Source organism: Neofelis nebulosa, chromosome 13 (assembly GCF_028018385.1).
Source record: "Neofelis nebulosa isolate mNeoNeb1 chromosome 13, mNeoNeb1.pri, whole genome shotgun sequence".
In the NCBI taxonomy this organism is placed as follows: Eukaryota; Metazoa; Chordata; class Mammalia; order Carnivora; family Felidae; genus Neofelis; species Neofelis nebulosa.
The window spans coordinates 62106362-62125034 of record NC_080794.1 but is presented as its reverse complement, the minus strand read 5'-3'; the positions used below and the strand labels follow the sequence as shown (position 1 = coordinate 62125034).

Below are 18673 nucleotides of genomic sequence, written 5' to 3'. Positions count from 1 at the left end.
TTCTGCTGTAAGTAGGCAAAAGATGGTGAGGTTGAGGGGCTCTATGGGAACAGAATCTACTGTAAGAAATTCAATAGAGATCTAGAAAGAGATGAATCAAAATATCCATATCCTTCTTACCTGCCACAGTGAGAGAAATATGAACATTATGGTAGGATTACTGTGCTTATTTTTCTTGACCCTTCCAACATGTATCCAGATGCTGAAGTACTTGACTATAGAATTAAGGGTGGGAGAATGGACCTAATGTCTCAGCTTCTCAGTGTACTAAATGGGATTCCTACAACGGAATGACTATGCCAGTATTCAGAGGAGCTCTTGCTCTGAAGGTTAAAAATAGTAAGTATCCATCTCTGAATCTCTGAAATTATGCAGGAAGATATTGGGGAAGAGAATTTGTCCATTCATTGTCAACATTATATTTTTTGTTGACATTCATTCACTAAGAGATTCAAAATTACAGTCAGAGTTTTCTAAGAGCTATTAGATATTTACATCCTTCTTCTCTGTGGTCTTAATGTTTTATCTTCTTATGAAATCTATAACTTTCATTATATCACAGTTATTTGTGGGCATTTTTTTGTCCTCCTGTCAGGCCATCATCTTTGGATGGCAAGTACTATGTGTTGCACATGTCTCTATTTCCAGTGCCTGGATTCTCCTCAGTGCACAATATGTCTTTAAAGTGAATTATTGTAGTGGAGAAAGACCTCTTGCCCAACTTTTTGGAAATTATATCTAATTCAAATAATTCTGAATTTAAATGAATTCTTGTACATGGACAAGTCATGTTCAATATCCTCACTTCAGTTTTTATTTAAGTGATTTGTGGAGACAATGGCAGTGTTTCAGTAAATATAATGCTTCTGTGTGGTTCAGAATTTGACATATGCATCACATTTCAGGGAAGTAGGGTTCAACTTTGAAAAATCAAACTTTAATAATTAAACCCTAATGTGGCAGTATAAAGACATCCTAATGTTAAAGCTTTTTAAATTATAATTGAAAAGTAAAAAACTAATTTTTCCAACTACAATGACTCTAAACATTTATTTCATATTAAATCATTACATTAAAACCCTGTTTTAAAAATTATAAAAAGGGAATTAATGAAAAATTCTCTATTGAGTCATCTGAATCCTAAGTAAGAATTATTTCTAAGAGAATGGCTATTCCTCTTCACATTGTTCTTGCTTCTCCTTTATAATTTGATACAGTTTATATTATAGTCCTCAAATCTATACAACCTTAAATTCAATTATCCTGATATTTCCTTTTTATATCTAATATCCAATTATATCATAGTGGATGCATTTGGAATGGCTATGCTTTCAAACTTGCTGTTTCTAACTGGATTATAAGTCTTAATGTGCTATGGTTTAGTTGTTTTTGTTTACTTAATTTTCTTGCTGTTTAACTTTCCCTCTGTCTTGCAAACTATATTTTCAGAGAGCAAACATTATCTATTTAAGTTATTTATGTGCTTTTGAAGGAGTTTATGTTTTATATCTTCGGTTTACTGCTCCAAGATCCTTTGGACTCTGTTCTCTATTCATATGGTCTATTTTTTTAAATGCTTCTTTTGCTCTCTTCATATGCTCTTGATTTGCTCAAAAATGTGTTTAAGACACACTTGTAAATTATTTTAGAGAGTGGCCAAGCCAACCATAATTGCATTTAGCCCATTACATCTCCATGGTCCAGTAATGGTCAAGGTCACAAGCTCTTTACCACATGGGCCAGTTTATGTCACACTGCTTTACAGATCACAGACCTTGCTCATGACCTTATTCAAAATTCACACAAATGTGTATTTTTAGACACAAGAAAAACTAGGAGACAATATATATGCATAAATCCAAATCCAACCCCACTACTAAAAAAATGGTTTGATGTATGTGCTCTACCATTGATGGCTTATTCAACTAACACATGGTTTCATTATTTTAACAAAGATTATTTACTTGTTCCTATATTCCACATACTCTTTAATTTACTAGAGATACACAGTGAACAAAAGAGACTATCCCAGCTCTCATGGAATTTTCATTGTTATAGACCCCCACCCCTACCATAGATAATAAACATAATAACTAAGTAATATATATAATATGTTTCATAAAGATAAGATCAGAGATTTTTTAAAAATCGAATAAGATAGAAAGTATTAGAGAGAAAGGTAAAATTTTAGAGTGGCATCTCTGCAAATATCTATTTTGTACCTGCTCTGTTCCATGTATGTGGTAAAAAGGCAGACACAGTTCTTATAGGTGAGACAGATACTGAACAAGCAATTACCAGTCTGATGAGTGATCTAAAAAGGGGAGAGTAGAGTACAACCAGGTATTATAAGGGGTGGCAATCTAAGGGTCAGGGAAAATCTCCTTGAAGAGGTGGCACTCTTTTTTTTTTTTTTTACTTATTTTTTTTTTTGAGATTGAGAGAGAGACCAAGTGGGGGAGAGGGGTAGAGGCAGAGAGAGAGAGAGAGAGAGAGAGAGAGAGAGAGAGAGAGAGAATCTCAAGCAGGGTCCGTGCTCAGCACAGAGCCTAGTATGGGGCTCAATTCCACAAAAATCATGACCTGAACTGAAATCAGGAGTCCGACACTCAACTGACTGGGCCACCCAAGTGCCCCAAAGAAGTGGGACTTAAATGAGACCTATTGGATGAGGAAGGAATTAGGGGATGATGAGGAAGCCCAGTCAAAGTTGTAGATTTCAGGGAGCCCTTAGACATCACTCTTTTCCATATTCTCCATTTCATATATGGGAAACTAAGCCCTAAGAAGATACAAATATTTGCCTAAGTTACACAATGAATTAGGTACAGGGTTAGGACTAAAACCCAGAAACCCTAGAATGAAAGCTGCACAGGAAAGGGATTTCATCTGTTTTCTTCACTACTGTATTCTTAGTGCCTAGAACAGTGAACATTTATTGAAAAAAAGAATGAATAAATTGCCTGATTGACTTGTCAGTGTTTTCCCCCCATTCCATCATAAAGTTCATACATAATACTGTATGAGGCCAAAAGGGCTGAATGTGATATGTGAAGTAAAACAGACACATTCCCTGTCCTCCCATATCTTGTCATATTAGACCAGCAGGTCTCAAACTTTTCGGCCTCAGATCCCCGGTACACTCTTAAAAATTATTGAAGAACACAAAGATGTTTGGGTTATATCTATAATATTTGCCTTATAGAAATTGAAACTGAGAAAAAATTTTAAATATGTATGTATTAATTCATTCAAAAATAACAATAAATCCTATTATATGTTAACATAAATAACACTTCTTATGAAAATAGTTTTATTTTCCAAGACAAAAAAGTAGTTAGTGAGAGGAGTGGCGTTGATTTTCCTATTTTTGTAAATCTTCTTGTGTCTGGTTAAAAGAAGACAGCTGAATTTTCATCTACTCCTGCATTCAATTTGTTGCAATATGTTGTTTTGGTTGAACTATATGAAGAATATCTGTACTTATACAGACATATAGTTGGAAAAGAGAAGGGTATTTAATAGCCCTTTCAGATAATTCAGATATTCCTGTGATTACTATACCAAAACTCAATTAGTAGAAGTTAATTTGCAATGTGGAATCCAAAACTCTACCAATGAACTTTTCATATTCTGTTACATTAAAATCTAGGATCTGTCTTACAGTTTGAATGGGTCTGTTACTCATGCATGATTTTGTAACATCATTCATTGATCTGGAAAATTCTGGTTCATTGAGCTATATGAATCTTCCAAATGTCATATAATTTCATTATACAATATTTAAAAATCACCTTGTTGATATATCACTAGCAATCTCATGAGAAAAGTCATTTATTATTGAGAAGCTTTTAGGCTCACAGAGGTAGATACAAGTTTTCCAAAATTCTAATTTTTCGCTCAAAAGTTTACTTTTTTTTTGGGGGGGGGGGGACAGAGAGAGACAGAGCATGAACGGGGGAGGGGCAGAGAGAGAGGGAGACACAGAATCGGAAACAGGCTCCAGGCTCCGAGCCATCAGCCCAGAGCCTGACGCGGGGCTCGAACTCACAGACCGCGAGATCGTGACCTGGCTGAAGTCGGACGCTTAACTGACTGCGCCACCCAGGCGCCCCTCAAAAGTTTAAATTTTTATTAATGGCAACAAATGCTGTCATTTTCCTTGAAGTGATAGACTTACTCCATTTTGGAGAAAATGTCTGCCAAGTATCCAACTCTGAATAATCATGGCTTGTCTGTTAGTTGTTCACTGAAACAACAGTTACATTCTATGAAAAAAGCAGTTAGTTTAGCTCATAACTCAATCACAACAGTGCTTCTTGAGATAATCGTTGCAATTCAATATACACTGGAAGTGTTTTATGCCTGCTTACCATTTTGTCACATGGAATATTAAAAAGATATGTATTTGAGGGTGGGGTGCCTGGGTGGCTCAGTTGGTTAAGCATCTGACTTGATTTTGGCTCAGGTCATGATCTCATGGTTTGTGAGTTCGAGCCCCTGTGTAAGGCTTTGCACTGATGGCTCAAAGCCTGCTTGGGATTTCTCTCTCCTTCTCTCTACCCTTCCCCCACTTGCTCTCTCTCTCTCTCTCTCTCTCTCAATAAATAAACATTAAAATAAATCAATTAAAGGGGCACCTGGGTGGCTCAGTCAGTTGAGTGTCTGTGATCTCCCAGGTTTATGGGTTTGATCTCCACGTCAGGCTTTGCACTGACTGCATGGAACCTACTTCAGATTCTCTATTCCTCTCTCTCTGCCCTTCCCTCCCCTCAAAAATAAATAGAAATTTAAAAATATTTTAAATAAATTTTTAAAGGATATGTATTCAAGGTTCAAGAATTAATAAATAATTTCTTTTTACTTTTTCATCAAGAACACCTTGGGGCACCGCGGTGACTCAGTTGGTTAAACGTCTAACTCTTTTTTTTTTTTTTTTTTTTTAATTTTTTTTTTCAACGTTTTTTATTTATTTTTGGGACAGAGAGAGACAGAGCATGAACGGGGGAGGGGCAGAGAGAGAGGGAGACACAGAATCGGAAACAGGCTCCAGGCTCCGAGCCATCAGCCCAGAGCCTGACGCGGGGCTCGAACTCACGGACCGCGAGATCGTGACCTGGCTGAAGTCGGACGCTTAACCGACTGCGCCACCCAGGCGCCCCAAAACGTCTAACTCTTGATTACAGCTCAAGTCATGATCTCACGGTTCATGAGATCGGGCCCCATGTCTGGCTTTGAGCTAACAGCAAGAAGCCTGCTTAGGATTCTCTCTCTCTCTCTCTCTCTCTCTCTCTCTGTGCCTCCCCTCATGCTGGCATGTTCTCTCTCTCAAATAAAAACATTTAAAAAAAGCATCTTAAGGGGAACTGATTTAGTTGCTTTTATTTACTACAAGTGTGTTGGAGTGTAAAGAAACTGAAGGAGGCAGATGGGTGGGAGACAGAGAAGGAAAGAGAAGGAAGTGGAAGGAAAGAGTGAAGATGTGAGGTATGGGGGTGGAGAGAGCCATGAACAAAGAAAAGAGATACAGAGGTGACAAGAAAAAGGTGGGTGGAAAAGTTGCTGAAGTAGAATGCCGCTACACTCTTCTAATAACATGAGTAAGATGTTAAAAATAGGATCACACAAACAGCTTTCTTAACATGCCTTTTAAGGAAGGGTAGGCATCATGCCTTCACTTACCAGACTGTTAAATATTGTGCAGTTGATTTGCTGATAAAATAGTTTGACAAGAGAGGACCAGAAACAGATTTCAATCTCTCCACCACTTTCCTGAGCCTAATATTAAGCAGTCACCAATTTCTTTCTCCATAGAACGAGTCATTAATTCTGGACAACAGTATTCTGTTTCTCTGTTTGGTGCTGCTACCACAGAGTCAGTCTATGTCATTGGTCAACTGTGGACAATGTAGACAATGTCAAAGTACAGTAATTGGCAGTGTGTAAGAAATCATCTGCTGTGGACCCATCAATGTTTTCACTATCCCCACAAATAGGCATGCTTATTCCATTTACTTGCATTCCTTAAGAGCCTGCTCAAGCTTTTCACTTCTTCTATTAAGCTAAACAAAGCAGTTCTCTAGAGATAAATATATGTCCCTTATTAGGAAACACTAATGCAAGATCAGAAGCCATCTTAATTAAGGTCAATTGTTCTCAATCTTGGCTACACATTTAAGATCACCTGGGGAGCTTTTAAATATTCCTATTCCCAGGCAACATTCTAGACCAATTAAATCAGAGTTTTGGAGGGTAAGACCCATTTATCAGTATATTTTAATGCTCCCCAGATGATTCCAGTGTTCAGCCAAAGTTCTCAACCGTTGACCTGAGCCTTCTTAATGAGATATACTGGGGGACATTACAGAGACCCAGAGAATTAATAATCTGCCTTATTTGCTCTCAGCTGCTACAAGAAAGTAATGTAAAATAGTAAATACATTCCAAAATCTGCTGGCAATATTAGGTAAACCAAGCTTCAGAAAGGTTCATGACTGTCAGGATCCACAGAAAGATGTAGAAAGCCCAATGGGAGGAGGAAGCTCATAGGTGCTTGACATTGAGATACCATTCCTCCTGGCTCCCTGCCTACCTTTTTGGCTATACTTCATTTGTCTTTGCAAGCTCTTCTTCCTCTACCCATCCTATATCAGTATTCCCTAGGGTTCTTCTTTTCTTATTCTAAATATACCCTATGTAAGCTTATTTATCCATACAGCTTCAATTACCATCTATTCATTGGTCTTTCATAAATACATATATCTAGCCAATTTCTCTATCCTGACTTTGATCTGATTGAATGCTTCACAGGCATGTGTAAATGTAAACTCAACACTCCATTCTCCTACCCGTCTACTCTTGTGCCATAAATTTGAAAGTTCTCTTATGCCATATTTAAATGAATGGCACCACCATCCACCCAATTGCCTGATCTAGAAACCTTGACATCCTTTCACCTCACTCCCTAAGTCTCCTTAATTTGTCTCTGTCCTTCAGCTTCACCTCTCCTCAATGTATTTTCTATACTGCAGCCAAAGTGATTTTCTAAAACACAATGCCTGTTAACATCTGCTAAAACAAAACAACACAAAACAAACAGAAAACCTTTAATATATTGCCTCTGGAATAAAATTCAGAGTCATTAAAATGGTGCACAGAGTCCCACATGATTTGGTCTCTACCCACATCTCCAGCCCTATCTCCTGCCAAATTGAATTTCTTTTAGTTCTTTACATGTGGTTTATTTCTTTTTCATCTCTGGATAAACACTATTGTGTTCATTGCAATCCCAGTGCCTCCCACAGTACCTGGTACAGACTAAGCACCCAAGAAGCACTTGTGGCATGTGTGTTTGCATGTAGGAAAGACTGAATATGTTTTTAGGTACTTAAAGCCTTAGATGGTCTCCTTTCTTATAATGGGCTAATTCACTGGCACTAATCTATTGATTCAGAATACTAATTCATCCCTTCCCTTACCTGACTCTGATCTCTATTTTTCTTGGCCTTGACTCAACAGACCTGTCTCTGGCCTCTTATGCCATTGACCTCACTTCTTGATGTTTTACTGCTAACCCTGACCTGTCCCTTTCTTCCCAGTCTCTGATAACCAGTTCTGTCTCCACTTAATTCTGCCATAGTAATTCAGTAGGAAGGACAGTAGTATTTGCTATTCACATCAGAAACACTCTCTTTCCAGCATCACCTCACCGGTTTCTACTGGATTTGCTTCTTTAGCAGTTTTATTTGGGTTCTCTACTCACCCAAAATAAAGCCAAAGAAATAGTTATGTCTGAAATGATTTTTCTAATGGTAAACTGAGACTGTCCTTTCAGCATTCCCTTGGCTTTGATTCTCATTGAGCCTTTGTTTTGTAACAAATGGAACTTTCCTGCTGTCCATTTCAACTGAGGCCCCCAAAGCTAAGGTCAATGGGTATAAAGTGCCACACATCTTAAAGAGAAGTTAGAGCTAGATCACTCATGCAAGATCTCCTACAGGGTAGCCCAAACCAGTTCTTGATGCAAACCAGATGGGATCTATTGCCCATGTCATGTTGACATAGAAGAGGGACTAGAAGGCTAATGAGAGAAGATACTGTCTGTGTCTGGGAGTAGGGATGGGAAGAAGGTTCTTTCTCTCTACCCCAAGCCAAGTAAGTGAGGTCCTCAGACCTAGAAGTGTTCTAGGAAGAGTATAAGGAGAATTCTTAGGAGGACTTGACATGTGTCCCCTGTAGCTTGACAGGCATGGAGTCCAGTGTCTGGTTCTTGCCTGGAAAGGTCTAATGAAGAGACCAGCTGCCGTTGTCCTTAACAATTGAATGAGGTGAGAGAGCTGGCCTAAAGTAGATACCACAAAAGATAACCAGTTGTCTTAAAAGAATCACACATAATAAAGAGACATATTATCAGGGTAGAAACTTAGAGGAGTTCTAAGTAGTCAACCGTAAAGTCTATTGTCTGCATAAGAGAATAGCATAATATGGAGAGTCCCAGCAGGAAAATATTAGAAGAAGCCACAAAAATGTCTTACAGGAGAAGGGTCCATGATTTGGGCATCTCCCTCAGAGGGAGATTGCAATGACACTAGTCACCAGTCAATAAGGCATTTTTGCCTCCATCTTACCTTTCTTCTTCCCCTCTAGTCTTCAGGAATTGATAAAGAAGAGGATTAAACAAACAAAAAAACCTATGTATCCCCTCCTTCCACTGCAGTTTTCTGATTTATATCAAACCTAAACTGGTCATATATGAATCAAATTGGATGAAAGATGAAAATTTTGATATAATATTGGGCTGGACTTTTTAATACCTGAAAATCAAATTATTTACTAATATTCAAAAGCTAAGAAATAAACTTGGAGATGACATTCAGGAGTAAGAAAGTGGGTCTGAAAGGCAGTGATTAAAAACAATAGTGTAAAATTGTTTTCTGTGGGTACTTCACTGAATTGAGCCCTTTCAATAAACCATTACACTTGTACTCCTAACATCTAATGGGATGGGATGGGAGACAGGGAAGTACCTCACATATGAAGTAAGCAAGGGGATAACCTGTTAAATTTTTAACAAACATGCCAGAACTAATATATCCAAATGAAAGAAGGTCTCTTCAGAAAGAGCCATTTCAGAAGGCTCTACAGTTCTTTTACTGATACTGCCTTTGCTGAAAATATCTGTGAAACATCTCTTTAGGAGTTGCTTCCTGAGTTTGTGGCACATTCTTTGGTGCCTTATCCATGGCTAATCTTTATCCTGTAGTGGTGGGTTGGATTTTTTGATATAGCCAAATGTTACTTGGAGCCAAGACAAATTAATAGAGTGGATAATTTAACTGAGAAATTTAACTTGGGGTGAAAAAAGTCCCGATTATGTCTGTGGAGTGGATTTCTTCCATGACTTTTACTGGCTCAAAAGGCAATTCCAATTTAAATATCCAAATGGTTGTGAGTCATGGCAGTGTTATTTGAAGCACCAGGTGACCGAGTTGGTGTCCAGCTTTAAGGATCAAACTGTCCTCAGTCTCTCAGTAGGAAGAAACAGGTGGTACCTGTCAGATCTTCAGAGCAGATGCCACTCATGCCCCTCAGTATCATGATTTTTACCAGTTCTTCCAATTGTGATGTCCTGGCATTTAAAGCCTTATGTCTAACCCATATTTCTGTGATTTTTAAACTATGAATTTCTTCTTGTCCTGAAAAGCTAAGTCATCCCCCAGCCTCCTTTTCTTCAGACAAAACAACAATCACAGTTGTTGGACACCAACAAAGAGTCTGGTTAATTGCTCTCTGAGGACCAAGTAAAACTGTTTCACATCATTAGAAAAAAATGAAAATGGTCATTTTGAAATTCAGGATGACTATTAATGACCAACAAAATCAGTATGTTCTCCATCTGCATTTAAAGTCCTCACAAAAGGGTTCTATTGGCTTTCGTTTTTCTGTCCAATTTTGACATTTCCAGAGCCTACCAAAGTCTGCCGGACAGCTTCCTAACTCCCTCCATTCCCCAGAGTGAGGAATATTCACTGAGCTATCCCAGGCCTTCATGCTTTGCTTCAGGAAAGGCCTTTTCACTTCCTCTGCTGACCTGGTTGCTAGAGTGATCTAAGGATTTCTCCCCATCTTGAATACCAATCAGAGCCACCTCTGAAAAATCAGACCCTAATTTCATCAAAGAGTTAACTGTTGTTTGGAACCATACAGGTCTATTCAATATAAAAAACATATGTTTAAAATTGACATTTGGACCAATTTTTGCATCCATTAGGTCCCAGATTTAGAAGAATTGCATGTGATTAACATTATGAAACATAAACACTGTGTTCCAGTGACTCAAAAGAAAGCCAGGAAATTTTGTATTAAGGCATTATTATATCTTTAGAATGTCCAATTGTGATTCCCCTAAATACCTCCCCAAACCTATCTTCTTCTATAAAATTCTACTTTGTGCTGTTTAAGCCTCAAATTACTGTGATACTTGATATCACAGCTGCCTTATTTGCAGTCTAGCCCATTGGCTGCAATCTCTGTTGCCCACACTGCCCATGAATGCATCCAGCTTTGTAACAGTCTCAGCCAAACACTCATTGGAAAAAGGTACCGGCTGAGATCTATAGACTCATAGAACATCGAAACTAGAAGGCACTTTAGAGATCATCCACTTTCTATAACTGAGAATATTGAGGCTCCAAGAAGGGGCTTTCCTGGTCCTAGGTCCTCAGTGAATATCAAGATGCCAAGGGATCAGAGTAAGTCCAGAGCATCTTGCAGAAATGGAAATAGATGCAGACCCCTGGAAAAGAAAGAGCCAGGTCAGCCCTCCTCCATGAGAAGCAGTAACACCAACAGCAATAACCAGTCAAAAGAGACAAAGGGAAGCTTTTCCAGGGTCTGCAGTCTGTTCTCTAAATCCCAGAGAGTGAGAAGGCTATTGTTCCACCCTCTCAAAGGTAAGATGATCAGCTAAAGTCAGCTGCCTAGACTTGGGAAGAATCTTTTGAGATCAACTTCTCCTGATTCTTTATTTTATTTTAAAAAAAAGTGTGGGAACTAAGGCCTCAAGACGTTGTCTGATATAAAGATTATTAGTGGCACACCTCAACTAAAAATCTATTACTTCAACTTCCAATCTGATCTTTCCCTTATGCTACAAGACCTAATATTATTGAGTGCTTGTTATGTGCCAGGCACTATACTAACAATGCTTTACCCAAAATATATTATTTGATCCTCTTAACAACCTCTTGAAGTACATATTCTTATCACCTCCATTTTTTCAGGTAAGTAAAGTGAGGCAAAGAGTGGTTAAGGTACATACATGCCCAGGAACATAAAGCAGAGGCAGGATCCAGACCCATGTAACCCAGGAGTCTGTGAACTTAACCATTACCTATTCCCTTTAGAGGCAGAGGTGGTTCAAGGCTTCTGTGTTGGTTATTTGCATTGTAAACTGTCCCCTAGGATCTGATGTGCCTTCTCTACTCTTTATAACTTTGTAGCTCATAAACAATTTCCAGGAAGTATTGAAGATATACTAGAAACTTTCAACATAGACAAAAGAAGAGAGTTTTCATCCCCTAAGCTCTCAAATATCTGAAGAACTGCTCAGCCATAAAATTTAATTAGGGACCTTCCATGTCGAAGGGGCAAACATTGCACATGGCCCTTATGAAATCCAGACAGAATTCTGAATTAAAGATATTTTTGAAAGTGGAAATGTGAGAGCCTTTTGGGTGTATTCACCTAAAAATATAGTTGCTTAGCTTAGTGTGTCACTAGAAAAAAAAACAACAACTAGTAGTTATTGGGTGCTTACAAATATTAATTAATTTATTTTCACAACAACCCTATGAGTTTAGGTATTATGATTCCCTTTTATGAGTGAGGAAAATTGAGGCACAGAGATGAAGTAACCTGCTAAGGATTACATAATTAGGAGTCAGACAGTAGACTAGAATTTCAAAGTCAGTAGAAGGCTTTCAGTGTTGCATTTTCGATAAGGTATCCAGAAAAATCACTGCTCCATTTCCTATGTCACAGGCTATAGGTAAAAAAAAAAGGGGGGGGGGCCAACTTTCTGAAGTGTTGATACATATTTGAAAATGAGATGTATAAGATTGAATTTGTTGTCCTACATTTGAACAACTGGATATCTTTCCCTAAAAGGACCCTCTTTGGGGTTTTAAACTATTAATATTACTTAGTAATCAGTAATTAAATCAGTAATTCAGGCTGCATCTGCACTGAGGTTGTTAGGCCCAGAGTAAAACAGATCATGGCAGCAGCTGGAAACTCAGGAAGTTGACAAATACCCCGAGGGCAGAGCTGCACTTGGAAAACCCCCATGTTCTTGATGGCACTAAGTAAAAGCTTAGAAATACCCCGCTTCCCCATCTCTTCCTCACCCAACTCCCATCACACAGAAGGGCACTCAACTCTGGAGAGGTCCTAATAGTTTCTGTTCTGAAAGCATAGACTTCTTGCTCTTCCCATTCTCCTTCTGGGAGAGGGGAAGCTAGAATGGCATCCGCTGTTTGGAGTCTCTAATTTCTTCAGTCAGGAGTAACTGTTCTTATTTCTGGGCTCCCTGTACTTCCACACATTTGCATTTTAGCACTAAATGCTTTTGATCTTCGATCGTAACCACTAAGATGTCTGTCTCTTCCATGGGGTCTAGAGTGTTTTCTACATTTGTTGTCTCCAAAGTCCACAGTACAGTGCCTGGCACAGAGCATACATTCAGTTAATGTTGGGGAAGAAAGGAAAGAAGAAAAGTGTTGAGTTGGGGGAAAATGACATAATAGAGAGGAATGGGTGACTAACATATCAGGTCCTTCTCCACGGGGCCCAGAACCCTTCCTACGACGACATGCTCACTGAACAGTCTGTCTGCTCACTCCCCACTCTGCTCCAGGAGGCCACCTTCCCTGGGAGGCTGAGTGGCAGCACGATGCTGATGGTGGGTGAGAACACAGGGATGCATCCTCTCCCACACCCGACACTCCAAAGTCCTGCTAGAGGTTATGTATGGAATGCTGTGTACGCACTGCAGGGTGGGCGGCTGGAACCCTGGAGGCAGGCAGAGGCAGAGTAGAGACATTCCAAAGGGCTATTTGCTGCCTGTCTAAAGCAAAAGTCATTGGAAACTGGTCAGATGGCAAAGGCAAGGCTTTGGATTGAGCACTAACAAAACGGATGTGTGCTCTCCTGTATGACCTCATGACACTTGCCTCAGAATCCCCATGCATGGGGAAAGGAGGATCAAGGTTACTCCACTAAAGTAGTGATTCTCAAAGTAGAGTCCCCAGACCATCTGCATCACCTGGGAACTTGTGAGAAATGCAAATTCTCCGGGCCCCTGGGTGGCTCAGTCAGTTGAGCTGTTGAGCATCTGATTCTTGGTTTCTGCTGGGGTCATGATCCCAGGGTCATGGGATCAAGCTTGAGCCTATTTGGGATTCTTTCTCTCTCTCCCTCTGCCCCTCTCCCCAACTTGTGCATGCTCTCTCTCTCTCTCTCTCTCTCTCTCTTCTCTCTCTCAGGGGAAAAAAAAAGAAAATGCAAATTCTCAGGCCCACCCCAATCTTGCTGAATCAGAATCTCTGGGGGGTGAGGCACAGGAATCTGGGTGATTCCTTCAGGTGGTTCTTTATGTACTTTATACACCCTCACTTCCCTCAGTTGGAGGGAACAGAAGTAAGTCTGACAGGGCTTACCACCTTTGGGTGGGAAAGACCACCTACCCTACCCTCACCCTATCCCATCTGCACACACCCTCCATTATGTCTGTCTATAAATACAAATGAGGCAGCCAGAAGAAGCCAAAAGGAGCCAGTGGGCACCAATGTGGTCTGCAGGTTCTTTGCATTAGACAAAGCCCTGGCAATTGGTGAGGATCAAGGAGCTCTGTGTCAGAGGCATCAGGGATGATTCTAACCCTCTAAGCACTTCATAACTAAAGGCAACTCTCTGTTCCTCACTGTTAGCAGAGGAACAATAGGAGTGTTGTTTGATTTGTGGTTTTTAAGTTATAAAATGTTACAAAGGGATTAAATTTACTCTGGAAGATTAATCTTTCTAGCTGGCCAGATTGAACTTTTTAAAGCACGAATTCTTCTGTGACCCTCTAGTTCTCTTCCAGTTAAATGCAGACTACTTTCTCTCCATACAAGGTCCTTCCTGATCTAGTTACAAATCTACCTTTTTAAACTGTCACATTCAATGCAGTTATTTGTAGCCACCTCAAGTTCATTTTTTTGGAAAAAGGCAGAGCAGGCCTCTGCCTTTTTAATCAATGAAAAGGGCTACTTACACATGTGTCCTTTACCCCAGTAGCTTCTAGCAAACAGGACCTAGTACCTCTTGGAGCAGAAACACAATACAAAGTTAAGATTTTGTTGTTAATTAATATATGTTTGTATTTTAATTTTAAGAAGTTTTTTGAATTATAAAAGTAACACATAATTATGGTAAGAAGTTCAAGCTGTATGTGGGGACAGAAAGGATTCTCTCTAAACAGAAGTATCAGCTGTTCACAGTTTCTCATATTAATTTCAGGAACTTTTCATGCATGTGCAATAAAATATTTATGTGTGGCATAAGCCTTATTATTGTTGCATTGAGAGGGAGAGTGAGAGAGAGAAAGCTTGTGTATGCACAAGTGGAAGAGGGGCAGAGGGAGAGGGAGGGAGAGAACCTTAAGCAGCCTCCAAGTTCAGCCTGGAGCCTGACTTGGGGCTCGATCTCACAATCATGAGATCATGACCTGAGCTGAAATCAAGAATTGGATGCTTAACTGACTAAGCCACCCAGGCACCCCAACATAAGCCTTTTTAAATACCGTGTTCTACAGTTTGCTTTTTTTAATTTTACTTAATATATCTTGGACAGTTTTCTGTCTCTGTGCAAATAGTTCTACTTCTCAGTATTTTAAGGACATGCCATCATTTATATAACCTTTCACTTATTAATAAACATTAACGTCTATGTTTTTTTGCTATTACAACAATGCCGTAACTGACATTCTTGTATTCATTTATTCATTTACTCAAATATTCATCAGTATTTATTGATTTCTATGTGTGACATACTGTCGGAAGGACTAGGCATACATATCTGAAATATTCCCTGCCTGGTGAAACTTACAATCTTAGTAGCTGAAATATATAGAATAAATGAAGAAGTAAATAGATAATCACAAACTGTGATAAGTGCTATGAGGAAAATGAAGTGTGCTGATGTAAAGTTAACTGGGAACACTTACCTGAAGGACTTTTTGAGAAATTGATATTTAAATTGGAACCCGGAGATGGTAGAGCATTTCAGGCATGTGGAACAGCATTTGGAAAGCCCTAGATAGAAAAGAACTTGGCATTTTCAAGGAATTGAAAAGAGGCTGTGGCTAAAAGGTGATGGATGAGAGAGTGGCATGAATCAACATTGGAGAGGTAGACAGAGACCAGTCATAAAATATCTTGTAAGCTATGGTAAGAAGTTTGGGTTTTATCTGAAATGTTATGGGAAACCACTGAAGAACTTTATTCAGAGGAGCAATGTGATTAGATATGGATATAGATATGGATAAATAGATACCAATATAGATATAAATGATAGAGATAGAGATAGAGATAGAGATAGAGATAGAGATAGAGATAGATAAGCCCACTCAGATACTCTGGAGAATAGATTGTAATGAGATGGGGTCAGGCCAGGAAGGAAACTATTTCAGTAGTACAGGGAAGGTGATGATGGCGGTTTGGGCTAAGTAGTGGCTATTGAGATAGACAGATTCAACATATATTTAAATATAATGGTAAGTGAAATGATAGAACTGCCATGAACAACAGGAGTGGATGTTGGAATCAAAGAAGAGAGTCCTGGACAACTAATGAGTGGTGCTTCCTCACTGTGTGAGGAAGAGTAGGGGAAGAATAAGTTTGCAGGGAAGGATGAATCAAGGGTCCTCTTTGAACATGTTAAGTTTGAGATGCTTCGGAGACATCCAAGTGGAGTATCAAGTATGCAGATGAATCATAAGACTGGAGCTCAAAAGATGTTTGGACTGAAAATACAAATTTGTCATCATATTTAAAGGTGAGAGTATGAGGATTGATGACCCAGAAGAGAAGGTGGTTTTGAGATGATAGACAGAGGCTAACCTTCTTTAGGAGAAACAGCACTTCCGACTTTTTCAGGAAGGGAGTAAGATACACAGGCAACCCTGCATGGATTGGACGATGGGAAGAAAACGAGCTCGCACATCATGTTTCCTTGTATTATTTGAAACATAAGGCAACATGATTATCTGAGAGGAAGGAAAGTGAGTGGAGAAGAGGATTTGAGCAGAAAAGAAATGTACAAATTAGTCATCTCAGAGAATAGAAAAGCAAGCTTGACAAAGACACTAGAGAAACGTCATAGGATTACTGGTAGCACTGAGAGCACAGTGAGACAAGGGATCATATTAAAAGAGAAACCGTCTGCCTGAGTGTGTGCTTTCCTACAGCTATATTCAGCCATTCAGCTGCTTGGGTGCAAAAATGGAGAAGATGGGTGTATAAGGATGTCTTTGTGTAGTGTAAGTCTGTAGTAAAAATACCTAGAAATAAAATTACTAAGTCAAAGGGTACGTGCATTTTATTTACTTTTAATTTTTTTTAATGTTTATTTTTGAGAGAGACAGAGCGCAGGCAGGGGAGGGGCAGAGAGACAGGTAGGCGCAGAATCCAAATCAGGCTCCAGGCTCCAGGCTCCAGGCTCCAAACTGTCAGCCCAAAGGCCCACAGAGGGCTGGAACCCATGAGCATGAGATAATGACCTGAGCCGAAGTTGGATGTTTAACCAAAGAAGCCACCCAGGTGCCCCAAGGGTATATGTATTTTAAATGTTGACAGATATCACTACCAATCAGTATATTAAAAACCACTCTTTTTAGCCTTGTTAGTCTATCTCAACAACACAAAAACGAAAGCACTAACTGGATAATAACTCAGAAGTTTCAAAACAGGCAGAAAAGTATAGTGCAATTTAAGGAGAAAAACGAAAAACTTACTTGCATAATTTATCTTGTATGTATGAGGTTGTTATTACATGTGTGTTGGTTGAGTAAATGGTGTGTGTGTGTGTGTGTGTGTGTGTGTGTGTGTGTGTGTGTGTGTCTTTGAAAATGGAAGGCGACCTACCCTGTCCTGCGTGGACCTAAAAACATCATGATTGAGCCCGGAGTGTACCATAAGCGGTTTGCGGTTGTTCCCACTGGTTTTTCATAATGTCTTCCCGCTGTGCAAGTCTCTATCAGGGAAACAGAGTGGTCTGGCTAGAGATGGTTGGGATTTGCTATTAGTGGGGTGGAGCTGTCAAATTTATATGGCTTTTTCTTCTAAAATTATATGGCCTTCCTTTTTCATTCACAGTAACTGTGAAGCTCATTTGGGGCTGTTGCATCCCAATCACTTGGCTCCCCAAATCCTAAAGAATGCACAACACATTGCTCAGAGGGACTAAACTTCCGGCTGACACGTCAGATGGGAAATTCCCAGTGGTTTGGTCCCAAAATTCTTTCTGGGTGTCCACATTTTCCATAGTTCTCTCCTTTCACTTACCAGTCAAAGGTTATTATAACTAATTGGGTGTCTGTCCTCCACTGACTCTCACAGGTTGATCGGCACACACTTAGCTCCACTGATGGAATCACCATGTGGCCTGGAGAACAAGTGTTGATCAGAGGACCGTCCATCCTCTTGCTCTCTGACTTTTTTTTTTTTTTTTTGAATTCCAGCTCTGCCTCCGGAAATGTCCTCTAAAATTCACATCATATGCTTTTTTTGGTAAAATGACATGACTCAGAGAATGCATCTAGAATTCTATCTCATAAAGCTCAGCTTTCAAAACTTAAGTGTGTTGAATCAAAGCCAGTCAAATGAACTAAAAGCTGGCTGGGGGAAGACAAACACTGGAGAGTGATGAGTGGCTCTGGGCTGAACAGAGGAATGCCTGCTGTGAGGCTGTCAGGGAGGAGGAACCATTTTATTGTTACCCTTGCCTCTCATCATCATTGGGCCATCTAGAAGGCTGATGTTGAACCCACCTTAATGAGAATGTAGGTGATGCTAAATTTAGAGGCATTCCCCAAGGCATAGAAATGTAGGTGGAAAGCCCACAAAAGAAAAAAATGTTTTTGCCAAAGTTGCCATTGCTGCAATAGAGGGTTCAGAGATCACCTGACCAGGCACTATATCCACCTGTCCCACCCCTGAAGGGCCTCTGCTAAGCAACTCGGGAGGTTGAAAATATGGTTTATTTTACTGTCCAGGTACGTTCATCAGCTGTGTAGCTGCAGATACCTTCCCCAGGAACGACCATAGGATTCAGAGGTCCAGTTTTAAAATATGCTGGGCACTGCAGTGGCCTTGTGGCAGGAGATGGGTTAGTTATTCACACATTCTTATTGAGTGCCAGCTTTGTGCTAACACTGTGCTAGGTTCTGGCAATATGGCTATCATGGAAACAGATATGGCTTCTTGCTCTCAAGAAGCTCAGAGTCTATCTTGGGGAGAGACAAATAACAAGTAACCAGATAAATAAAATAATTACTACAGATTGTGAGAAATGCAATAAAGGTTTGGAGAAATCTGGTGAAGGGACTATTTCAGATGAAGTGACAAAGATAGAT

General features: G+C 39.6%; 1 protein-coding gene across 3 annotated transcripts in view; it reads left to right on the top strand.

Moving 5' to 3' along the window:
* The window catches only part of HPSE2 (heparanase 2 (inactive)), a 688711-nt gene that overhangs the window by 614385 nt on the left and 55653 nt on the right, over positions 1-18673 (top strand). Inside the window, exon 10 of one of the 3 annotated variants that reach the window (XM_058697427.1) lies at positions 17658-17896. The exons of the other annotated variants lie outside the window; for them this stretch is intronic. Within the exon in view, the coding sequence (XP_058553410.1) occupies positions 17658-17804 (147 nt within the window). The 3' untranslated portion in view covers positions 17805-17896. Of the gene's footprint in view, positions 1-17657; positions 17897-18673 lie in introns of those variants that run through there. 3 annotated transcript variants of the gene reach the window in all.